The sequence below is a fragment of the Coregonus lavaretus genome (assembly GCF_964263955.1).
Source record: "Coregonus lavaretus genome assembly, chromosome: 28".
Lineage (NCBI taxonomy): Eukaryota > Metazoa > Chordata > Actinopteri > Salmoniformes > Salmonidae > Coregonus > Coregonus lavaretus.
Genome location: NC_140015.1, coordinates 17,208,715 through 17,235,235, shown reverse-complemented (window position 1 = coordinate 17,235,235; position 26,521 = coordinate 17,208,715). Strand labels below are relative to the sequence as shown.

Genomic DNA, 26,521 nt, shown 5'->3' with positions numbered 1-26,521 from the left:
AGTTAGACAAGCTACTCTAACTTGATAGCCTGAAATGTCTTCTTGGTAGCTAGTTATGAGGTTGGGAGATTGGGAACATATTTTTATTTTTTTATTTCACCTTTATTTAACCAGGTAAGCCAGTTGAGAACAGGTTCTCATTTACAACTGCGACCTGGCCAAGACAAAGCAAAGTAGTGCAACAAAAACAACACAGAGTTACATATGGGGTAAAAAAAAAACATAAAGTCAGAAATACAACAGAAAATATATATACAGTGTGTGCAAATGTAGCAAGTTATGGAGGTAAGGCAATAAATAGGCTATAGTGCAGAATAATTACAATAGTATTAACACTGGAATGCTAGATGTGCAAGAGATTATGTGCAAATAGAGATACTGGGGTGCAAAAGAGCAAATTAAATAACAATATAGGGATGAGGTAGTTGGGTGGGCTAATTTCAGATGGGCTGTGTACAGGTGCAGTGATCGGTAAGGTGCTCTGACAACTGATGCTTAAAGTTATTGAGGGAGATAAGAGTCTCCAGCTTCAGAGATTTTTGCAATTCGTTCCAGTCATTGGCAGCAGAGAACTGGAAGGAATGGCGGCCAAAGGAGGTGTTGGCTTTGGGAATGACCAGTGAGATATACCTGCTGGAGCGCAGACTACGGGTGGGTGCTGCTATGGTGACCAATGAGCTAAGATAAGGCGGGGATTTGCCTAGCAGTGATTTATAGATGGCCTGGAGCCAGTGGGTTTGACGACGAACATGTAGTGAGGACCAGCCAACAAGAGCGTACAGGTCACAGTGGTGGGTAGTGTATGGGGCTTTGGAGACAAAACGGATGGCACTGTGATAGACTACATCCAATTTGCTGAGTAGAGTGTTGGAGGCTATTTTATAAATGACATCGCCGAAGTCAAGGATCGGTAGGATAGTCAGTTTTACGAGGGCATGTTTGGCAGCATGAGTGAAGGAGGCTTTGTTGCGAAATAGGAAGCCGATTCTAGATTTAACTTTGGATTGGAGATTCTTTATGTGAGTCTGGAAGTTGAGTTTACAGTCTAACCAGACACCTAGATATTTGTAGTTGTCCACATACTCTAGGTCAGACCCGTCGAGAGTGGTGATTCTAGTCGGGTGGGCGGGTGCTAGCAGCGTTCGATTGAAAAACATGCATTTAGTTTTACTAGTGTTTAAGAGCAGTTGAAGGCTACTGAAGGATTGTTGTATGGCATTGAAGCTCGTTTGGAGGTTTGTTAACACAGTGTCCAATGAAGGGCCAGATGTATACAAAATGGTGTCGTCTGCGTAGAGGTGGATCTGAGAGTCACCAGCAGCAAGAGCGACATCATTGATATACACGGAGAAAAGTGTCGGCCCAAGAATTGAACCCTGTGGCACCCCCATAGAGACTGCCATAGGTCCAGACAACAGGCCCTCCGATTTGACACACTGAACTCTATCTGAGAAGTAGTTGGTGAACCAGGCGAGGCAGTCATTTGAGAAACCAAGGCTATTTAGTCTGCCAATAAGAATGCGGTGGTTGACAGAGTCGAAAGCCTTGGCCAGGTCGATGAAGACGGCTGCACAGTACTGTCTATTATCAATCGCGGTTATAATATCGTTTAGGACCTTGAGCGTGGCTGAAGTGCACCCGTGACCAGCTCGGAAACCGGATTGCATAGCGGAGAAGGTACGGTGGTATTCGAAATGGTCGATGATCTGTTTATTAACTTGGCTTTCGAATACTTTCGAAAGGCAGGGCAGGATGGATATAGGTCTGTAGCAGTTTGGATCTAGAGTGTCACCCCCTTTGAAGAGGGGGATGACCGCGGCAGCTTTCCAATCTCTGGGGATCTCAGACGTTATGAAAGAGAGGTTGAACAGACTAGTAATAGGGGTTGCGACAATTTCGGCGGCTAGTTTTAGGAAGAAAGGGTCCAGATTGTCTAGCCCAGCTGATTTGTAGGGGTCCAGATTTTGCAGCGCTTTCAAAACATCAGCTGTCTGAATTTGTGTGAAGGAGAAGCGGGGGGGGCATGGGCAAGTTGCAGCAGAGGGTGCAGAGTTGGTGGCCGGGTTAGTGGTAGCCAGATGGAAAGCATGGCCAGCTGTAGCAAAATGCTTGTTGAAATTCTCGATTATTGTAGATTTATCGGTGGTGATAGTGTTTCCTAGCCTCAGTGCAGTGGGCAGCTGGGAGGAAGTGCTCTTATTCTCCATGGACTTTACAGTGTCCCAAAACTTTTTGGAGTTAGTGCTACAGGATGCAAATTTCTGTTTGAAAAAGTTAGCCTTTGCTTTCCTGACTGCTTGTGTATATTGGTTCCTAACTTCCCTGAAAAGTTGCATATCGCGGGGGCTATTTGATGCTAATGCTGTACGCCACAGGATGTTTTTGTGCTGGTCAAGGGCAGTCAAGTCTGAGGAGAACCAGGGGCTATATCGGTTCTTAGTTCTGTATTTTTTGAATGGGGCATGTTTATTTAAGATTGAGAGGAAATTACTTTTAAGGAACAACCAGGCATCCTCTACTGACGGAATGAGATCTATATCCATCCAGGATACCTGGGCCAGGTCAATTAGGAAGGCCTCCTCGCTAAAGTGTTTTAGGGAGCGTTTGACAGTGATGAGGGGTGGTTGTTTGACCGCGGACCCGTTACGGACGCAGGCAATAAGGCAGTGATCGCTGAGATCCTGGTTGAAGACAGCTGAGGTGTATTTAGAGGGTATGTTAGTCAGGATGATATCTATGAGGGTACCCATGTTTAAGGATTTAGGGTTGTACCTGGTAGGTTCGTTGATAATTTGCGTGAGGTTGAGGGCATCTAGCTTGGATTGTAGGATGGCTGGGGTATTAAGCATATCCCAATTTAGGTCACCAAGCAGTACAAACTCAGAGGATAAATGGGGGGCAATCAATTCACATATGGTGTCCAGGGCACAGCTGGGGGCTGAGGGGGGTCTGTAGCAAGCGGCAACAGTGAGAGACTTATTTCTGGAAAGGTGGATTTTTAGAAGTAGAAGCTCAAACTGTTTGGGCACAGACCTGGATAGTATGATAGAGCTCTGCAGGCTATCTCTACAGTAGATTGCAACTCCACCCCCTTTGGCAGTTCTATCTAGACGGAAAATGTTATAGTTGGGGATGGAAATTTCAGAATTTTTGGTGGCCTTCCTGAGCCAGGATTCAGACACTGCTAGAACATCAGGGTTAGCAGAGTGTGCTAACGCAGTGAATAACTCAAACTTAGGAAGTAGACTTCTGATATTTATGTGCAAGAAACCAAGACTTTTGCGATTACAGAAGTCAACAAATGATAGCTCCTGGGGAGTAGGAGTGATACTGGGGGCTACAGGGCCTGGGTTAGCCTCTACATCACCAGAGGAACAGAGGAGGACTAGAATAAGGATACGGCTAAAGGCTTTAAGAACTGGTCTTCTAGTGCGTTGGGTACATAGAATAAAGGGGGCAGATTTCCGGGTGTTATAGAAAAGATTCAGGGCATTATGTACAGACAAGGATATGGAAGGATATGAGTAAAGTGGAGGTAAACCTAAGCGTTGGGTAACACTGAAAGAGATAGTATCTCTAGAGGCATCAATTGAGTCGGTCTCTGAGTGTATGGGTGGAGGGACAAAGGAGCTAACTAAGGCTGGTTTAGCTAGGCTGGGGGGTCTACAGTGATATAGTACAATTAGAAATAACCGAAACAACAATAAACTAACCATGTTTGGGCTGAGGCTAAACATAAACAGGATGTAGTACCGTAAAAAGGAACAGTCCAGCAGATATCAGCTGTATAGCTGAGTTATCATAAGGTCCGGTGGTGAAGTGCTAGTGAGTAAGAGGCCACGGCTAGCGTGTGCTACGTCCGTTTTGTTGTAGCCAGCTGGTAGCGAAGAATCCGGAGTTAAAGGTCCAGTGATTCCGGCGGAAAAACTGATATGTTCTGGGTCGATAACGCGCAGTGCTGACTGGCCGAATATCCGGTGATCAAAGTCCAGTGATTAAAATTAATCCCGCGGAAAAAAAATCAAATGTTCTGGGTGAAACACTGCTAGCTGTGGCTAATAGCAAGTAGCTAGTTCAGTAGCTAGTTCAGTTTAGTGAGTAAGCGTGTGCTAACGGGCCAGGGCTAGCAGATGGATGGAATCTTCGTGGTTACGTCGTAACCACATCAGACGATTTCGTCGGCAGACCAGTCGTGTAGGATCGGCGGGGCTCCGTGTCAATACTATGTGGTCCCGTCCGGTTGATAGAGAGGTAGATAGCCGGGAGATGGGCCTAGCTCAGGTTGATTAGCCAGACCACAGCGTCCGTTTTGTTGTAGCCAGCTAGTAAAGGTCCAGTGAATCAGTGATTCCGCGGAAAAACTGATATGTTCTGGGTCGATAACGCGCTGTGCAGACTGGCCGAATATCCGGTGATCAATGTCCAGTGATTAAAATTAATCCCGCGGAAAAAAATCCAATGTTCTGGGTGAAAACACCGCTAGCTGTGGCTAATAGCAAGTAGCTAGTTAGCTGGCTAGCTAGTTTCAACTGGAGATTCTAGATTCTAGATAAAAGGTAAGTCAATAATAGAATCCGTTCCACATTGAGTGAGGCGGGTTGCAGGAAAGTATATTTTGTAGAAGGATGAAAAGTCTGATAGGGAAATATGTACGAAAAATACAAAAAAACAGGGTATTTACAGGGTATTGTAGCCAACTTCATAAAATTGCTACAGATGTAGGATCTTAATTTGATCACCCTGTTGCAGGATAACTTTCCTGCAATGCAGGAAATGTAAAACTTGTAGTGTATTTCGAATGGCGCCGGAGTTGATGGCTGCTGTTTTACGGGCTCCTAAACAACTGTGCTATTTTGTGTGTTTTTTCGCATTGTTTGTAACTTATTTTGTACATAATGTTGCTGCTACCTTCTCTTATGACCGAAAAGAGCTTCTGGATATCAGAACAGCGATTACTCACCTCGAACTGGACAAAGATTCTTTCATTAATGAAGGATATACTGTTTCTCCGAGCTGCCGCTTTCAAGGAGCGGGACACTAATCCGGACGCTTATAAGAAATCCCGCTATGCCATCAAACAGGCAAAGCGTCAATACAGGACTAAGATTGAATCCTACTACACCGGCTAAATGCCTTTTATGCTCGCTTCGAGGCAAGCAACACTGAAGCATGCATGAGAGCATCAGCTGTTCAGGATGACTGTTTGATCCCACTCTCCGTAGCTGATGTGAGCAAGACCTTTAAACAGGTCAACATTCACAAGGCCGCGGGGCCAGACGGATTACCAGGACGTGTACTCAGAGCATCCGTGGACCAACTGGCAAGTGTCTTCACTGACATTTTCAACCTCTCCCTGACCGAGTCTGTAATACCTACATGTTTCAAGCAGACCACCATAGTCCCTGTGCCCAAGAAAGCGAAGGTAACCTGCCTAAATGACTACCGCCCCGTAGCACTCACGTCAGTAGCCATGAAGTACTTTGAAAGGCTGGTCATGGCTCACATCAACACCATCATCCTGGAAACCCTAGACCCACTCCAATTCGCATACTGCCCCAACAGATCCACAGATGACGCAATCTCATTAACACTTTTGTCGTTACTACATGATTCCATATGTGTTATGTCATAGTTTTGATGTCTTCACTATTATTCTACAATGTAGAAAATAGTAAAAATAAAGAAAAACCCTTGAATGAGTAGGTGTTCTAAAACTTTTGACTGGTAGTATACATTAAAATACAGGCTGGATATACACCACAAGAATGAACAAAATAACATGTTAAACAGATGTTAGTTATATCATCCCTCTAATGATAGATGTACCAATTCCAGGCTGAAGTACAGGTGCTATTGGATGTGCGTGACAAGAGCAGTCCAATCAGCACATAGCCATGTGCTCTGCATTCAGTATCCCAGCCAGTCCAAAGGGTTCCTAATTTCCTCATTGTCTTATGGTACATTGGGGTCAACTCTAGGGATGAATCTGTAAAATGAGATTGCCACTCTATCCAGCTCAATCCCACCCAGGCCACAGCGGTAGTTTCAGTGAAATGGCAGGTCTCATTGAGTAGGCAGTCAATCTCAGGCATGTTGCTGCCTGTCTCATGTCTAGAGGTTTGAATATGTGCCAGGAAGATCAGGCTGGCTGGGAAGTTAACTTAACTTAAAGTCTTTGACATGATTAGCTTTTAAAATTTGATTGCTAAAATGCTAAAAAAGTGTATGTAATAAAATTATTGTATCATTGAAGTAGAATGATTGATACAGGTGAGAGGTTATATAGAACCTACCAGAATGACATGATAGAAGCTCAAATGTCTGTAATCAAGCTGCATTGAAAATCAGACCCAATTGAAAATAATACTCCATTGAAGTCATAAGGGTCAGTATCAATGGCCATTGTGGAGATAATTACATTTTTCTGTAAGATAAAAACCAGAAATAAATGTTTAGTCATCTTTATTTTTTGTTTTACAGTCCTGTTTCAGCTGGTATTTGGTATTTAGTAAGACATGGTAATACCGTATAACTGAAACAACATTTTGGTAACATAGCTGTGTTGTGTTTATCATATCTAGCACAGCTCAAGAGATCAGCCAAATTAGATGGAGACATAGCAGCCATGTTGTTTAGTAGTTTTCTCCCAGCTATCTGACCTTTCAGAATCATAAAAACACACGGCATTCTGCACATCGATGCGCGCACATCATTTTTGTGACGTTGTCAGGCAACCCATCTACAAATAGCAATAAAGAGCAATAAAGAATGTCAGTCTTCATGTTTTCAACATCTGACGACAACTTGAAAGCTTCTTCATTAGTTATCGTAATTAATTAGGAAATTAGCCTACTAATTTGGATTGTTACGTAACCCTACCTAACATATGCTACATCTTATAACTCTAAGGGTATTCATGAGTAAAAAAGTGTTCCTAGAATTTGATCTCATTGAAAAGTAATCCCTCCTGGCCGATACATGGCAGTCATTTCTATTACAGGTATCGAGGAATGCATAGGTTAGATTGACTTCAAGCCAATTAGGATGAGAATTTATGTCAGTTCCTTCTCATCACTTCTGCCTTCAGTCTGGGATGTCACACTGCCAACTAAAACCCTCCTGAGGGAGAGCATGATTAGTCCCTCGTGTTATCTCTCCTGTTCCACCAATCAAATCAAATCAAATCAAGCTTTATTTATGCAGCACATTTCAGACATGGAATACAACGCAATGTGCTTTACAGGAAAAAACGAATAAAAAACTATGAAAATAAAAGCTGAAATATTTACTACTCAACAAACATAAGATCAAAAACAAAAGAATGACACAAACTGAACAAGTAAAAAGCAACCCGAGGAAAAGCAAAGATAAAAATATGTTTTAAGATCTCTTTTAAATATGTCCACAGTTTCTCTGGCAGGCTATTCCAGAGGCTGGGGGCATAATAACTAAAGGCTGCCTCTCCACGCCTCTTGGTCCTAGTCTTTGGGATTGGTCAAAAGTGGTGTTTCATTTTTATTGCCCGTGAATTAAAATGTGCGGCCAGATTCTCTCTCTGTGCTTTGGCTCCAACAATAAGTACCTCAGTCTTGTCTTGATTTAGCTGGAGGAAGTTGTGAGCTATCCAAGTATTTAAATCACTAATACAGTCTAATAACTTATCCGTGGAGCTAAAATCCTCTGGTGACACAGAAATGTAAAGTTGTGTATCGTCTGCGTAGCAGTGAAAACCAATGCTGTGATTTCTGATAACGCTGCCAAGAGGCAACATATATAAACTGAACAGTACCGGACCCAAAATCTAATCTTGTGGCACGCCACATGTGATATGTATTTTCTCTGAGTTATGTTCCCCAAGGGTGACAAAAAACTATTGACTGGTTAAATAGGTCCTAAACCAATTTAGAACTGGACCAATGGCTTTCACATAACTCTCCTGGACACTGGCATTAATAAAGTTAACCAGTCCACCATCAACTATCAAGGGATTAATTTTAGGTTAACAAATGTAAGATATCAATCTTATTGAATTGTAGACAAGAACTTTCAATTTGATTGGTAATCATCTTTGTTTGTGCTTTTAGCACGCATAATTCTCACAGATGCCAACATTTTGTGAAGGCACACATCTAATGAAAGGAACCTTTAGGTGAGGTAAGACATTTCTCTCTGACAGTTTCTGGTGATTGAAAGTAGTCAGACATCTCTGGCCATGTTTAGGTGTGGAGTGATGAGGGAAGGGTCAGAGGATGCAGAGAGATGAGATGAGTTAGACCAGGCGAAGGCTGATTGAGGCGGTGATCTAAGGAGGGTCGTCAGATGATCTGAGTGTCCTGATGAGAAACACTGTCACCGCTCTCCAAACTGACAGGGAATAAATTAGGCTGCTGCTGTCCATATGAATTCTTGACAAAAAGGAACGACAATACCATCATATCACTGCACATAACCATCTCTACAGTAATGTGGCTCCAAATATTCTGTAATTCCTTGTCTACAAGGGTAATACTGGTGCTATCTGGAGGCGAAAGAAACGCACACCTGTTTAGGTACTGGCTAGCGGAGTAGAACACTTGAAAAAGAAAAGGATAGCTGCACACTAGGAGCTCAGATGCAATAATTTTATAACCAACGTTTTGACAGCCAAGCTGTCTTCATCAGGGTATAGTACTGGTGCTATATCATATTTATGCACATATATGTTACATATAAATGTATCCTGAGCTGGCACACCTACTAAAATAAGTAGTTCTTATTTCCTACATTGAACACAAAGTGCAATATGTCAAATATCCTTAAGGAATCCTTAGTGTCCTTACATGCCACATCAAAATGATCAATTATTGCAATTTCTTTTTCACATATCTTTCTTCCCCTTTATAAATCAAGATTGTTTGTTCCTAGGGGAATATGAAGAGACAGTGTACATACAATACCTACACAAAAAGTAGCTTCAGCGTCACTAACCTGTCTATTGCACAAGATTACAATAGAAGGCAACATATTTTATAGGCCCATTAAGAGAGCTTACTCCAATGAACACGTCATTAATATGACTGGGCATTTCCCTCATTGATGGATTGACTCAATCATTTGCCTGAGAGACCAACATGTGTCTTTGAGGCATGTTTCCTCTAAAGTCCTCGACTGATTGGAAAGCAGTTAAACTCAAAACAAACATCAGTCTGTTAGTTGGTGTGTTGCAGTATGGCACACACTCGCTCTCCACTGCAACGTGTGTGTGTCACATATGGGCTAGATCTCACTACCTGCCAGACTGAGCTGTGAGGTACACCCACACTGTGGGGAAATTGTCTTTTAAAGAGCGAGTCACTGAGAGGCATCCGCCTTCATCTCCTCTCCACACCACTAGCCACTGTGTGGTAAACTACTGACGTACCCTGGCTTTATAATCAAGTCAACCCCTTTTCACTAAACTATAACTGTCACATCAGAAGATAAGCAGTGTTAAATCACACATGGGATGGCAAGCCACTGTACAGAGTCAATGAATGAGTTGTGTATTCAATACTCAGCAGGATCTTGCCATTTAGTCCGACCTTCTGTATATTATATGAAGATATCAGGGTAACGCATACAGTGGTGTCATTTTATATTAAAGTAATAACTATATAACTACATTATTTTATAGATCATTTATAAATCAGCAATAAACATTTTCTGCATATTCAGGGGAAAGATAACCTTGTAAATAGGTTAATCCCTGAGACATTTCCAAGCTCCTAACTGCTTTCCCTATGCTTCAATTTGGCAAACAAATATGATTTCCCAGGGGCAAAGAGTGTGTACAGTGGGGTCCGAAATTATTGACAGCCACCCATGTCATAGACTGTTCTCTCTGCTACTGCACGGCAAGCGGTACCGGAGCACCAAGTCTAGGTCCAAAAGGCTCCTTAACAGTTTATATCCCCAAGCCATAAGACTGCTGAACAGTTAATCAAATGGCTACCTGGACTATTTGCAATGACCCCCTTTTTTACGCTGCTGCTGTTCGCTGTTTATTATCTATGCATTGTCACTTTACCCCTATCTACAGTGAGGGAAAAAGTATTTGATCCCCTGCTGATTTTGTACGTTTGCCCACTGACAAAGAAATGATCAGTCTATAATTTTAATGGTAGGTTTATTTGAACAGTGAGACAGAATAACAACAAAAAAATACAGAAAAACGCATGTCAAAAATGTTATAAATTGATTTGCATTTTAATGAGGGAAATAAGTATTTGACCCCCTCTCAATCAGAAAGATTTCTGGCTCCCAGGTGTCTTTTTTATACAGGTAAAGAGCTGAGATTAGGAGCACACTCTTAAAGGGAGTGCTCCTAATCTCAGCTTGTTACCTGTATAAAAGACACCTGTCCACAGAAGCAATCAATCAGATTCCAAACACTCCACCATGGCCAAGACCAAAGAGCTCTCCAAGGATGTCTGAAACAAGATTGTAGACCTACACAAGGCTGGAATGGGCTACAAGACCATCGCCAAGCAGCTTGGTGAGAAGGTGACAACAGTTGGTGCGATTATTCGCAAATAGAAGAAACACAAAAGAACTGTCAATCTCCCTCAACCTGGGGCTCCATGCAAGATCTCACCTCGTGGAGTTGCAATGATCATGAGAACGGTGAGAAATCAGCCCAGAACTACACGGGAGGATCTTGTCAATGATCTCAAGGTAGCTGGGACCATAGTCACCAAGAAAACAATTGGTAACACACTACGCCGTGAAGGACTGAAATCCTGCAGCGCCCGCAAGGTCCCCCTGCTCAAGAAAGTACATATACAGGCCCACCTGAAGTTTACCAATGAACATCTGAATGATTCAGCGGAGAACAGGGTGAAAGTGTTGTGGTCAGATGAGTCCAAAATTGAGCTCTTTGGCATCAACTCAACTCGCCGTGTTGGAGGAGGAGGAATGCTGCCAGGACCCCAAGAACACCATCCCCACCGTCAAACATGGAGGTGGAAACATTATGCTTTGGGGGTGTTTTTCTGCTAAGGGGACAGGACAACTTCACCGCATCAAAGGGACGATGAACGGGGCCATGTACCGTCAAATCTTGGGTGAGAACCTCCTTCCCTCAGCCAGGGCATTGAAAATGGGTCGTGGATGGGTATTCCAGCATGACCCAAAACACACGGCCAAGGCAACAAAGGAGTGGCTCAAGAAGAAGCACATTAAGGTCCTGGAGTGACCTAGCCAGTCTCCAGACCTTAATCCCATAGAAAATCTGTGGAGGGAGCTGAAGGTTCGAGTTGCCAAACGTCAGCCTCGAAACCTTAATGAATTGGAGAAGATCTGCAAAGAGGAGTGGGACAAAATCCCTCCTGAGATGTGTGCAAACCTGGTGGCCAACTACAAGAAACGTCTGACCTCTGTGATTGCCAACAAGGGTTTTGCCACCAAGTACTAAGTCACGTTTTGCAGAGGGGTCAAATACTTATTTCTCTCATTAAAATGCAAATCAATTTATAACATTTTTGACATGCGTTTTTCTGGATTTTGTTGTTGTTATTCTGTCTCTCACTGTTCAAATAAACCTACCATTAAAACTATAGACTGATCATGTCTTTGTCAGTGGGCAAATACTTTTTTCCCTCACTGTACATGTACATATTACCTAAATTAACCTGTACCCCGCACATTGACTCTGTACCGGTACCCCCTGTATATAGCCTCGTTATTGTTATTTTATTGTGTTACGTTTATAAACTGTAGTTTTTTTGTGCACATATTTTCTTACTTTTTTAATTTGTTTAACTCTGCATTGTTGGTTAAGGGCTTGTAAGTAAGCATTTCACGTAAGGTCTACACCTGTTGTATTCGGCGCATGTGACAAATACAATTTGATTTGAACCTGAGTCGTATTGAAAATTAATAATAGTAAGATTTCATAATGCATTATTTGTTTTTTGGGGGGGGGAAACCAAAATGCATTATTTGTGTTTTATAATATATTCTTGTTCAAGTTGATATGACAAATGTGTTTGAACACACACATTACTAGAAAGCTAACTCCTGAATAGGTAACCAAAAGTAAAGTCAGAGTTTTGGGCAGTAGCCAGTGCGGTCAATCTCCCCTTGTCATTCAGACATTAACAAAGCAGCAACAGCAGCAACACTTCAGTAAGCATAAACAAAGCCAAAAGCAAAACATGAAACTAGTTATATATCATCTCACTTATACCATCTGACTGTTGTGAATATTGAGCTGTCTTTTCATGGTTTTTAAAATAAAAGGAAAGTAAAACCAATACTATATCAGTAGGCTTATGAGATGCCATCCTTACACTGAACGTGAACCTAAGAAAATCCTGATCGTTGGAAGCACCATTGGGGAAGCAGGGAAGCTGCTCACAACTGTGTTGGGCACTGGTCACATCAGTGGTGCTCTAGCTGCTGCTGCTGCTGCCGCCGCCACTACTGTTGTCTTCCTCACTCTCCTCTCTGATGTCATCCATGATGAGGTCGTACAGGTTCTCCAGGCTTCCTTGGCTCAGGCAGGTGTTGACGGTGGAGCCGGAGCTGATGTGGATGGAGCTGGGGTTCACCACACGAGGCTTCCTGTTCCTCTGGCGACTGCGGGGGTGGACACACTCTGTCCCAGGAACATGGGGCTCTGGAATGGAAGCACAAGTCCAGTTAGTTGGCTGGAGCAAGCAGCCAGACAGACATGTAAAAGGACACCATCTGGTGGTACTTGTTTGTAGTAACGCACACTACAAACTACAGTACATTGAGCTGTACAGCAATCCTGTGTGTGTGTGTGTGTGTGTGTGTGTGTAGTTTAACCTTGTCTGTTGTAACAGTCCTCAGCGAGGCAGCTGTGTGGGATAGGTTTCCTGGGTCCTACTATTCCTACCACTCCCTTGCGTGGAGGAAGAATCTCTGTTGGGGTCACCAGAGTTCGGCAGGAGTAGCAGGGGGAGCCCAAATCCATTCTCCCAAAGCCCCTGATGGACAAATCAAACCAAGGTAATAACAAGTGCATAGAGATGAAATCACATTGAGAATTTCTCATTAGTTCTCATAATCACACATGTACAGGACAGCTCCAGCTTTTACCTGAAGGAGCGTGTGCATTTGGTGCAGCAGAACTCTCCAATACCCCACATTTTGTCATAAGGGACAGGGTCATATTTTTTCTTGCACAGGTGACAGCGAGATACCTAGGAGATGACAGCCAGTGGAGACCCTAGTTAGTAGATGAACTGGCCATGTGAAATACACATGATAAGACAAAGTAACAAGGTAACAGGAACACAGTTACAGACACAGGCATGGATAAATAAGTTTGAACTATTAGGAATGGATTTGGCATGCATATCAAACAGTGTGTACAAATGTGTGAAGAAAACGGTGGATACCAGGTGGGTATGTATGGAAGAGTATTACCCTTTTCCTCTGGGGTACCCGACGCCACCAGTCCTTGTCACAGGTCTGGCAGGCAAACTGGTGCAGGACAGAGGGGGTGAGGTGGCGCTGGGCATTATCAAACATTCGCTTGTTCTTCTCAGTGAGAGGCAGGACCCGCAGACGCTCTCCCAGCTCCTGAAGACACAACACACACGCGCAGGGATGCACGCATGCGCACACACACACACACACACCTACTGTTCAGTTCGCCATCCACTTAACCTTCATCCTTTTCCCCACCAGTTAAGTCGGTAAATAGCCTGTGGATGACTGACCTTAATATCATTATCGTCTTCAGGGTGTCTGCTACCTCGGGGCTGTAGGGATGACAAATGTACATCATAGAATTAGAAATAGTCAAGGCAACCAATTTACCAACCTGATTATCAGATTGGATATAGGACCAGGATAATATGATAGGAGTTTTATTCCCTCTTTCAGCCCTTGAACAGTGTTGTTATAATAGCTCACAAATCTATTCCCAATTAGTTATTACCCATTACCAATATGGTTATAGAATATGGAACTTCAAAATCAACAGAGACTTGCCTGAAATCCAGGTGTCTTCTGATGAACATTGACTCTTTAACCTAATGAAAAAGGGACTAACTAAGACTGTGACTGTTTTGTACCTGTTGTGCAGGAGGGACCTGACGTTCCCTCTCCTCAGCTGTGAGTCTCTGCACCACGTTCTGAGAGAGAGAGAGAGAGAGAGAGAGAGAGAGAGAGAGAGAGAGAGAGAGAGAGAGAGAGAGAGAGAGAGAGAGAGAGAGAGAGAGAGAGAGAGAGAGAGAGAGAGAGAGAGAGAGAGAGAGAGAGAGAGAGAGAGAGAGAGAGAGAGAGAGAGAGAGAGAGAGAGAGAGAGAGAGAGAGAGAGAGATGGGTCAAGGGTACAACTGAACTATCATGTTTATGACCACAAAAAAACACGTTCAAAGACATACAGACCCGCCTGGATACACCCCTAAGCCAAATAAACACACACAAAGCGACAGAGAATAGTATGGAATTTATTAATGTAACCTTGACAGCCTGATCCGTCTGTAAGCATTTTCTGTCCTCATCATCCAGCTCTACATGGCAAGAGTTGAGAAAGAGGAAGAATCAGAGATTAGATTGTCAACATGGCCAACCCTTTAACGCAAATAAAATAGGTATGGTTGTTAAACCACCAGAGACCATGTCTGAATAGAGGTTAAAGAGCCAATCAGCAGTTGAAACAATAACAAAGTCTCTTCCCTGCCCGTTTCTGTCAAAAATGGAGGGATGGGGCTGGAGAAATGTAGCCACTTTTAAATTTATACACAGAGCTACGGATGCAAGGACTGACCATTCATTATATAAAAATGATAGTTTTAACCATGTTTTGAGGCTATATAGTGTTTGTTTACATTTACTTTGTTTACAAACAATGGAGTAAAACAAGCTTATATTTTGGGTTCTAATGGGGTACGACAGTTGAACTAAGCTCATAAATTATATTCTTCAAGAATCAATGGGTACATATCATAAATGTATAAATCCAACAAATGGATGTATCAACTGCAGATTACCCCTTTAAGGGATAGTTTCCAGGACAGATTAATCATAGTTCTGTTCCTGGACTAAGAAGCACGTTTAATGGAGAATCCCCATTGAACAAGCTTTTTAGTACAGGACCCTGTGTCTTGGAAACCACTCCATAGGGTTTCCTATAGTGGTATGACTGGGGTTTGCATTTACTGTAAACCATTTCTTTACCGTTGCCTTTCTTCAGTATAACTGCCCAGGTGACCATGTGATGGTTGTTGGCATAGCGTCTCATCAGTAAGGTTGCCTTTTCCACTGCTATCTTTCCATGGAATGTCTCCCTGAACCGCCTGACACTTTTCTCCAGCTGAGTTAACAGACAAATAAGAAAATGACAATAAGGATCTAAAATAAACAGACTGGTCTCAAATAAAATAGAAGATCAGGCACATTCAACGGGAAGATCGACAGAACATTGCAACAAATGCAAATGCTCCTAAGGGCATGGTTTATTCAAAAACAACACAACGCACAATGAAACACACACTGCTTTTGCCCTGTCCTCTCTAACCTACTTATAAAGTGTAATAACTCTAGTGTTTGATGACGTTATTTATGTTTAGGCTATACTTATGAGAAATGTGATAAAAAAACATAATTCCTATCTAACGTTAAAAGTTTCACATCGACCAAAACACAAATTGGACATTGGATCCGTAGGACTACAATACAATCATGAAAGGCGCATGCAAATTGACCATATAAAACAGTGTTATTGGCCAAATGAAAACTAAGTTGACCGTAGCCTACCTCAAATTCATCTTGCAGACGGCTCATTTTATTATCGTCGAGGCTTTTTCTGTCCTTGTATATGTCGTTCTATGGCAAAATATTTTGCAACAATCGATCTATCTCCTTGTAGCTCTGCAGTTGCAGTGTGTTGTTGACAATCAACTTTCACTTTGATAAAATGCCGCCTTCAAAACAACTGGGAACTCGGAAAAATACGAGGTCAAATCATGACGTCAGTGATCTTCAGGTCAGCAAATCGGAACTCTAGAAAGAGTCCCGAGTTGGATGACCGTTCAAATCGATTTTTCCCAGTCGGAGCTCGTTTTTTCCCCTAGGTCCCAGTTGTTTTGAAAGCACTGAAGTCGGATTTTCCGAGTTCCCAGTTCCGAGTTGTTTTGAACGCGGTATTAGCCGCTGCTTTTTCTTCTTCTTCGGTATCATGCCGTTCTCACATTTTGTTTGTGCATGCCGCCACCTACAGTGCGGTAGTGTATGTTCAATCACGTTATATTTGTGATACTACACCTACAGTTGAAGTCGAAAGTTTACATACACCTGAGCCAAATACATTTAAACTCCGTTTTTCACAATTCCTGACATTTAATCCTAGAAAAAAATCCCTGTTTTAGGTCAGTTAGGATCACCACTTTATTTTAAGAATGTGAAATGTCAGAATAATAGTAGAGAGAATGATTTATTTCAGCTTTTATTTCTTTCATCACATTCCCAGTGGGTCAGAAGTTTACATACACTCAATTAGTATTTGGTAGCATTGCCTTTAAATTGTTTAACTTGGGTTAAACGTTTGGGGTAGCCTTCCACAAGCTTCCCACAATAAGTTGGGTGAATTTTGGCCCATTCCTCCTGACAGAGCTGGTGTAACTGAGTCAGGTTTGTAGACCTCCTTGCTCGCACACACTTTTTCAGTTCTGCCCACAAGTTTTCTATAGGATTGAGGTCAGGGCTTTGTGATGGCCACCTTAACTTTGTTTTCCTTAAGCCATTTCGCCACAACTTTGGACGTATGTTTGGGGTCATTGTCCATTTGGAAGACCCATTTGCAACCAAGCTTTAACTTCCTGACTGATGTCTTGAGATGTTGCTTCAATATATCCACATAATTTTCCTTCCTCATGATGACATCTATTTTGTGAAGTGCACCAGTCCCTCCTGCAGGAAAGCACCCCCACCCCCGTGCTTCACAGTTGGGATGGTGTTCTTCGGCTTGCAAGCTACCCCCTTTTTCCTCCAAACATAAAGATGGTTGTGGTGTCGAGTTAACGTTGCTAATTATGCTGTGATGACCAAGGAGGACCCGCTGACGCTGTATTTTTATCATAAGGTTTATTCATAACAAAGGGTTACAGCGTCGATTTACAGATACCTGCAGATACCCGGAGAATAATCGGCCCATCTCAAATCTGATTATTCTGCTTCTCCTCTGTCCTAACTGTGGTATATATGCTATGTAATCTGATATGGGTGTTCCCCTACAGACCAATCACCTATCTCCACACAACAGACTTCCTCTGTTCTATGGTGTTCCTCTAAAACGGCTCCCTCTAAAACTGAATAAACATCCTCTCAGGTTCCACTTGAAAACATTAGCAAAGTCATAATTCTTCATACACTACATGGTCATTATGGCCAGTTCTATTTTTGTTTCATCAGACCAGAGGACATTTCTCCAAATAGTACGATCTTTGTCACAATGTGCAGTTGCAAACCGTAGTCTGGCTTTTTTATGGCGGTTTTGGAGCAGTGGCTTCTTCCTTGCTGAGCGGCCTTTCAGGTTATGTCGATATAGGACTCGTTTTACTGTGGATATAGATACTTTTTAACCTGTTTCCTCCAGCACCTTCAGAAGGTCCTTTGCTGTTGTTCTGGGATTGATTTGCACTTTTCACACCAAAGTACCCGTATTTTCCGCACTATAAGGCGCACTTAAAAGCCTTTAATTTTCTCAAAAAACGACAGTGCGCCTTATAATCCGGAGCGCCTTATATATGGATCAATTGGTTAATTGGTTGATCCATACTGGTTGTACACGGCGCTCAAGGCGCTCTGTCAAAATGTTTCAGTATGAAAAACCAATAAAAACAATTTAATAATAATGAAATGTTTCAGTACGACTGGTAAACTACAAAGCCGCACCGCTTGCAGCATTACGGCTACCGTAGTCAGTAAACACCGGTACTGTGCTTACTCACAGTCCCACACCACTTGTGTGTGTATAAAGACCCCAAAATGGCACCTTTCAAGAGACACGCTTACGACGCAGAGTTCAAGCTCAAGGCTGTCGGTCACGCAGTAGAATATGGGAATAGAGCAGCAGCGAGAGAATTCAACATTAATGAATCAATGGTACGGAAGTGGAGGAAGCAAGAAGATGACCTGCGCCAAGTAAAGAAGACTAAACAGAGTTTCCGAGGGAACAAAGCGAGATGGCCACAGTTAGAGGACAAACTCGAACAGTGGGTTGTTGAACAGAGAGCAGCAAGTAGAAGCGTCTCTACAGTCACTATTCGAATGAAGGCAACAGCGCTAGCACGGGACATGATCATCGATGAATTTCGAGGCGGTCCTTCTTGGTGCTTTCGTTTTATGAAAAGACGTAATCTCTCCATCCGCACACGAACTACCGTCTCGCAGCAACTGCCAAAAGATTACCAAGAAAAGCTGGTCACTTTCCGCGCATACTGCAAAAAGAAGATCACTGAAAAGAAGATCCGGCCAGAGCACATCACCAACATGGACGTGGTTCCACTCACCTTTGATATTCCCGTGAACCGCACTGTGGAGAAAACGGGGACCAGTACGGTGTCTGTACGCACCACAGGGAATGAGAAGTCATCCTTCACTGTAGTTCTCGCCTGCCAGGCTAATGGCCAGAAACTTCCACCCATGGTTATTTTCAAGAGGAAGACCTTGCCAAAAGAGAACTTTCCAGCCGGCGTCGTCATCAAAGCTAGCCCGAAGGGATGGATGGATGAGGAAAAGATGAGTGAGTGGCTGAGAGAAATTTACTTCAAGAGACCGGGTGGCTTTTTCCACACAGCTCCGTCCCTATTGATCTACGACTCCATGCGCGCCCATATCACCGATGCTGTCAAAAAACAAGTGAAGCAAACTAATTCAGAGCTTGCCGTCATTCTGGGTGGATTAACTAAAGAACTCCAGCCGCTAGATATTGGTGTCAACAGGGCGTTCAAAGCTAGACTGCGAGCTGCGTGGGAGCAGTGGATGACAGAAGGCGAACACACGTTCACCAAGACGGGGAGACAGCGCCGGGCGACTTACGCCACTATCTGCCAATAGATTGTGGATGCCTGGGCTGATATATCAGTCTCAACTGTGGTCCAAGCTTTCACGAAGGCAGGAATAATCTCTGAACTGCCAGGCAACAGCAGCGACACTGACTCGGATAATGACGAGAGGGAGCCGGGCAGGTTGGATGCCGTAGTCGCCCAACTGTTCAATTCGGACACTGAAGAAGAAGAATTAGAGGGATTCGTGGACGGGGAATGAACTGAAAAAGTGAGCTTTACGTGTTATACGTAACTGAACAATGTTGAGTTATGCACTAACGTTTGATTTAGTGGTATCAGACTGTTTCTTTTACTACGTGTTTACTGAATCAGGGAAAAGTTCCCCTCCACGTTTGGGAGAAGAGGGAGCAAGGCTGGGAGATATTGTTAATATGCACATTAACGTTTGAACAACGTTACCATGGGAGTGAACGGAGTTGTCAGAACGCTTAATAAAGTTTGACTTTATCTGACTGTTTTGTTGACATTCCCTTTAGCACAGCTCCATCTAGTGGATGCATAACGCAACCCCAGTCAAACGTTTGACTGCAGTATCTTCTATTCTATGCGCCTTATAATCCGGTGCGCCCTATATATGAAAACAGTTCTAAAATAGGCCATTCATTGAAGGTGCGCCTTATAATCCGGTGCGCCTTATAGTGCGGAAAATACGGTACATTCATCTCTAGGAGACAGAACACGTCTCCTTCCTGAACGGTATGACGGCTGCGTGGTCCCATGGTGTTTATACTTGCGTACTATTGTTTGTACAGATGAACCTGGTACCTTCAGGCATTTGGAAATTGATCCCAAGGATGAACCAGACTTGTGGAGGTCTACAATTTTTTTTCTGAGGTCTTGGCTGATTTCTTTTCATTTTCCCATGATGTCAAGCAAAGAGGCACTGAGTTTGAAGGTAGGCCTTGATATACATCCACAGGTACACCTCCAATTGACTCAAATGATGTCAATTAGCCTATCAGAAGCTTCTAAAGCCATGACATCATTTTCTGGAATTTTCCAAGCTGTTTAAAGGCACAGTCAACTTAGTGTATGTAAACTTCTGACCCACTGGAATTGTGATACAGTGAATTATAAGTGAAATAATCTGTCTGTAAACAATTGTTGGAAAAATTACTTGTGTCATGGACAAAGTAGATGTCCTAACCGACTTGCAAAACTATAGTTTGTTAACAAGAAATTTGTGGAGTGCTTAAGTGATTGTGAACTTCCGAATTCAACTGTATATACACCACTATTTCATTAAAAAAATCTCTAAACAGCTTATAACTCTTCTGCAGTAAAATCTCATACATCCAGCTACCATCTACACTCATTTTTAAAAAACACTACCCCATTCCACTACTTTGACCCTATTTATTCCTGCACCATGCCAACGGCCTGGGAGGACGGGACACCCCCACTCAACACACCCTGTAACTCTTCTGAAGTCAAATCTCATATACCCAAATACTTCTCTGCAGCTGCCACCACAACATCTATTTCTGCGGTACAGTTGATAACCATTGCTATGAACGCTAAGAAGCCAACCTTACTGAAGCTCAAAACACTCTATGGCAGGGGTGTCAAACTCATTTTAGCTCAGGGGCCACATGGAGGAAAATCTATTCCCAAGTGGGCCGGACCGGTAAAATCATGGTATATATAACTTAAAAACAACAACTTCAGATTGTTTTCTTTGTTTTAATACTATCAACATAAAACATAAAGCTGGAGCCTGAGGACAGTGTGTCCAAATAGTACAAGCACAACATCACTATTAATCATAAAACACCTGAAGTTTATTTGAAAATTCTAAAGAAAAAGAACACACAAACACACAATGCCTCAGTGATTCACATAACTGTTTCACAGATCACAGAACTATATCAGGGTGTCATTTCTCAGGCAGAAATGTAGATACAAATAATGAAATCCTGTTCCCCAAACAAGTGCAAGAACCACAGAGTCAAGAATAGGTTAAATATACAAATAAAATAAAATCAATTAAAAACAATAGCACATCAACATAAAAACATAAAAACATAAAGCTGGAGCCTGAGGACAGTGTGTCCAAAAGCACAACATCACTATTAATCATAAAACACCTCAAGTTATTTGAAATTCTGAGGACAAACAACACACAAACACACAATGCCTCAGTGATTCACAGAAGTATATCACAGATCACAGAACTATATCAGGGTGTCTCATGCAGCACTTTAAGTGGGGTTGCATAGTTTATTTGACTCCTGATACCTGGCATCTTTTAGCTTTCACCAGCGCATCAATATCAGGCGTCACATCCTGAGTGGCAGCCAACTTCAGGATGTGATTCAAGTGCTTGTGCGTGAGCCTTGAGCGCAGCTTTGTTTTATTCATGACGTTATCCATCTTTAATGACTTGCAACACAAAGCCTCCTGGTGCAAAATACAGTGAAAAGTCCAAAAATCACGTCCTCCATTTGCAGATTGCACTTTCTCTCTGAACTTTGTCACAACGCCTGCTTTTTTCCCGATAATTGAGGGCGCACCATCTGTAGCCAGGCTGACAGCGCGGGACCAGTCCACTCCGACCCTGTCCAGCGCGCCGACGAGTGCAGTGAAAATATCAGCTGCTGTCGTTGTATCTGTCATCGGCACCAACTCCACGAACTCCTCGGTGACGGTCAATGTGTCATCAACTCCACGGATGAAAATGGCCAGTTGTGCAACATCTGTAATGTCCGTGCTTTCCTCAATTGCAACCGAAAACGCAATAAATGACTTTACTTTTTGCTTCAACTGGCTGTCCAAATCCACTGAAAGATCGGAAATCCTGTCTGCAACTGTGTTTCTTGTCAGGCTGATATTTGCAAAAAGCCTGGTGCTTTTCAGGGCACACAATCTCTGCTGCATTCATCATGCATGTTTTTACAAATTCACCCTCACTAAATTGTTTTGAAGCCACTGCGATTTCATTAGCAATGAGGTAGCTAGCTTTCACTGCAGCGTCACTGATGTCTCGGCTGTGAGTAAACACAGACTGCTGTTTCTTCAGACCCACCAACAGTTCATTCACCTTCTCTCTTCTCCGCTGTCCTTGAAAGTTGTCATATTTGTCGGCATGAAGACTCACATAGTGGCGACGAAGGTTATATTCTTTCAGCACTGCAACATGCTGTGAACACACCAAACATACAGCTTTCCCATTCAATTCCGTGAATAAATAGAAGGATGACAATTTTTCTTGGAACACTCTGCACTCTGCGTCCACTTTTCTCTTTTTTGACAGAGACATATTGGGGCAATGAGGGTGCCAAAGCACATAATGTTAAAAGTAGAAGCCGTAATAAATATCGCGGGCAAAACAAAGTAGCTCATCCGGACTGGCTGCACTTGCTTGACCTATTTGCTCTGCCCCGGTATAAACAGTTTGCTTGCTTAACACAATTGCTATTGCGCCATCCAGTGGACACAATTGGAACAGCAGTTTCTTTTATTGAAAAATTGCAGCTCATTTTTATACTTTACAAAATCATCTCGCAGGCCGGATTAAACCCGTTTGCGGGCCTGATCCGACCCGCGGGCCGGACGTTTGACACCCCTGGTCTACATCATGATTCCATATGTGTTGTTTCATAGTTTTGAAGTCTTCGCTATTATTCTACAATTTAGAAAATAGTAAAAATAAGGAAAAACCCTTGAATGAGTAGGTGTGTCCAAACTATTGACTGGTACTGTATATACTACTCACACACTTTGTTTGTATTGCATATTTCAAATATTTACCTGAATCCCTTACCACCCTACTAAATTTGTCACACTAAAGTTGCAATAAAGGGAGAACCATGCACAGTAGTGACCAAATTAACAAAATAGTAAAAACATGATTTTTGTACCTGATTTTCTAAACTTTAAAAATTCATTTAGAGAAATATAATCCTTATTGTTCTCTGTAAAATGTTCAGTGTTGATTGTATGAATCGTGTTGATTGATTGAATTACTTATGCATCTAATGAAGTATGTTGTTAGATGTTTAAATTATCACTCTACCTACACTATATATATACAAAAGTATGTGGACACCCCTTCAAATGAGAGAATTCGGCTATTTTGGCCACACCCGTTGCTGACAGGTGTTTAAAATCGAGCACACAGCCATGCAATCCCCATAGACAAACATTGGCAGTAGAATGGCCTACTGAAGAGCTCAGTGACTTTCAACTGGGCACCATCATTGGATGCCACCTTTCCAACAAGTCAGTTCGTCAAATTTCTGCCCTGCTAGAGCTGCCCCGGTCAACTGTAAGTGCTGTTATTGTGAATTGGAAACGTCTAGGAGCAACAATGGTTCAGCCGCAAAGTGGTAGGCCACATAAGCTCACCGAAAGGAACCGCAGAGTGTCCTCGGTAGCAACACTCACTACCGAGTTCCAAACTGCCTCTGGAAACAACATCAGCACAAGAACTGTTAGTCGGGAGCTTCATGAAATGGGTTTCCATGGCCGAGCAGCCACACACAAGCCTAAGATCACGATGCGCAATGCCAAGCGTCGGCTGGAGTGGTGTAAAGCTTTATTATCCATCCACGTGACCTGTGGCATATCAAGAAGCTAATTAAACAGCATGATCATTACACAGGTGCACCTTCTGCTGGGGACAATAAAAGGCCACTCCAAAATGTTCCATTTTGTCACACAACACAATGCCACAGATGTCTCATGTTTTGAGGGAGCATGCAATTGGCATGCTGACTGCAGGAATGTCCACCAGACCTGTTGCCAGATAATTTAATGTTAATTTCTCTGCCATAAGCCGCCTCCAACGTTGTTTTAGAGAATTTGGCAGTACCTCTAACTTGCCTCACAATCGCAGACCACGTGTATGGCGTTGTGTGGGCGAGCGGTTTGCTGATGTCTACGTTGTGAACAGAGTTCCCCATGGCGGTGGGGTTATGGTATGGGCGGGCATAAGTTACGGACAACGAACACAATTGCATTTTATCGATGGCAATTTGAATGCACAAAAATACTGTGACGAGATCCTGAGGCCCATTGTGAGGCCCACTGTGAGGCCCAATTTATTTAAGGTATCTGTGACCAACAGATGCATATCTGTATTCCCAGTCATGTGGAATCAATATATTAGGGCCTAATGAATTTATTTCAATTGACTGATTTCCTTATATGAACTGTAACTGTAACTAAAATCAATTAAATTGATGCATGTTGCGTTTATATTTTTATTCAGTATATATTAATTTAACAGTATGTTTGTTATTGCATTGGATTGAATTAGAACATATCATGATGTAAATAAATGTCCTAATTTTGGAGACTTAACTGTTTTCTTAAATAGTTTTTTTTGGGGGGGACAGCAATTTACACCACTTCTGTAGAATCACCCAGGTAACATAAATCTAAACTTTTTTCACAAGTAATAACATATCACAGATGCGTATGTGAATCAAACACGGAAGTAGAAAGGTTGAAAGGAGTCCTGCACATTGTGCATCTCTCTCTTTAGCCAGACAGACTAGTCAATGTTAGCCATGACTTTATCAGTTTTAAATTGATGACCTCAACTTCTGTGCCAAGAATAGATTGATTGTTAAGTTTTTATAATATATTTAAAAATCTCTGAGCATCATTTGGCAGCTAATGGATATGGAGTCCTCCTCTTCGCTCCATTCTGTCCTGTCATGCTTTCACCTGAACTCTATATTGAGATGATACTTGTGTACTGTGAATGGAGAAATGATCCCATATAGATCTAAATCTATCATCAACTTGACCATATTAGTAGTGATGTCATAAAGGAGGGTTGACCATAGAATTAGAATTAATTATATTCTATTGATTCTATGGGGCAAGACTTGTTGGCAGCCTTCTGTGACATCATAATCCACTGTATGGCACTACCATGACAACATACTGTAATTCCAACAGTCCAATCAAACATTCTGAACCTCATAACTCATCTTTCTTTCTAGAGAGTGGTTGATTTGGACATTTTCTCTAAGTTTACTCCTTGTACAGTATTTACAATGGCTTTGAAGTGTAGTACTGTTGTTTTGTTGGTGGCTCTTTACATGGTGGCATTACACGCTGGACTCCCTGACAGGCTCCCAGATGGCGAGGTGTTTCGGGACACCCTGTTACCCCCCATGATCCCTAAGGAGTGGTCCGCCACCCCTCGACTCCAGACCGACACTTACACCGTTCTAAATATCCTGTACAAACGACACTTTACAACTGAAGAGAACATGATCACCACCAAGACCGGACAGACTTTGACCCAGACAACCCAAGATGATGCTACACCTAGCTTTGAATTCCTGCGGACCCGTGTGGCTGACCTCCAGACTTTGGAGAATGCTGGAGCGAGTGAGATTGTATGGAGGAGGCTGGTTCGATTGATTAATGAGACTGAAGACCAAAAGCTGGAGACAGCAGGTTCTGTGATGTTGGGTCTCTCCTGTGTCTTGGGAGGACTGGGCCTGCTACTGAAGATCAGTTTGAAAGGCCTCCTACAGGTACAGTGATGTGAAGGGACACTGGGGCTAGGAGGGGGTCTGAGAAAGGCTTTGGGAAAACACCACAATGTTATACTTGCATTTTACCTGAATGAAAATATGATTCTGTTTTCCTACTGAGACTAATGGCCTAAACTCATCAAAGGCGAGTGTGCGAGGCGTGTGTGATTTATTTTAGAATGCATTGTTTTGAATTATAATGACCCAACCGAATCTGGGCGGGTGGGTTGTCCGCTTTGATGCCTCGCTTAATTAGAACCTTGCTCTGCTTGCGCCACCCGCCTGCTTCTGGTGAGTTTTTCACTTAAGAGCCATGTTTTTTTTCCCCTCAGGCCATGGTTGCTTTGGAGCTTGATGTTGACCAGGACAAGATGAAGGGAGCTGGTCAGACAGACTCCTGTACTGATGCTGCAGCTACTCCAGTGTTGACCTCTAAGAACAGTGGCTCTAGCAAGAAGACAGGTCGACTCTCCAAGAGGGGACACCACTGAATACCCTGCTGCAAATATGGGCCATTATTCTTTTTGCACTTGAAATATTTTGATAAAGATTTTGCTTATGAATATACTTGCTGTTTCCATTTCATTATTTCGCTCAATGGGTATTTTTTGTAGAAGTTTCAATCGTTTTCAAAATGACCTCATTCAACTGGGCATAAAAACAAGACAGAAGGTTGCTTTACCGTGGAGCGTTAAGGAGAGTGGACCCACATATTAAAAACAGTTGGTAGGTAACAACAACTGACACTGTGTATCCACCCAAAAGGACATTTACTTTTAAAGTGCAACGTTTCAGTCACATAGACCTTGGTCAGGCATCATTTAAGTGATATTGAAAATGAGGATGCAGCAGTCTGGCGTTGTGGTTATCTGTCATCATGCCCTGAGTTCATAGTGAAGCACTCGACTAGACCAGACTGCACTTGCCTTTTCTCTCGCTCTCCTCCTTCTCTTTCGCTCC

At 42.7% G+C, this 26,521-nt stretch overlaps 1 protein-coding gene across 1 annotated transcript; it reads right to left on the bottom strand.

Annotated features, from left to right (window-relative positions):
- Positions 1-7,174: 7,174 nt before the first annotated feature.
- Positions 7,175-15,905, bottom strand: LOC311104190 (shiftless antiviral inhibitor of ribosomal frameshifting protein homolog). The gene is made up of 9 exons (XM_084145893.1): positions 15,754-15,905; positions 15,175-15,310; positions 14,458-14,507; positions 14,067-14,126; positions 13,710-13,751; positions 13,414-13,569; positions 13,084-13,187; positions 12,811-12,971; positions 7,175-12,637 (listed from the first exon to the last, which is right to left on the bottom strand). The coding sequence occupies exons 1-9, from the start codon at positions 15,778-15,780 to the stop codon at positions 12,411-12,413; spliced, it is 963 nt and encodes a 320-aa protein (XP_084002019.1). The 5' UTR covers positions 15,781-15,905; the 3' UTR covers positions 7,175-12,410.
- Positions 15,906-26,521: the final 10,616 nt, after the last annotated feature.

Excerpts from the sequence above, each read along its gene's own strand:
- LOC311104190 (XM_084145893.1), bottom strand. The coding sequence starts at position 15,780 with ATGAGCCGTCTGCAAGATGAATTTGAG. Across the intron at positions 15,311-15,753 it reads GTCTGCAAGATGAATTTGAG|CTGGAGAAAAGTGTCAGGCG; the intron begins GTAGGCTACGGT and ends CTGTTAACTCAG. Across the intron at positions 14,127-14,457 it reads AGACGGATCAGGCTGTCAAG|AACGTGGTGCAGAGACTCAC; the intron begins GTTACATTAATA and ends TCTCTCTCTCAG.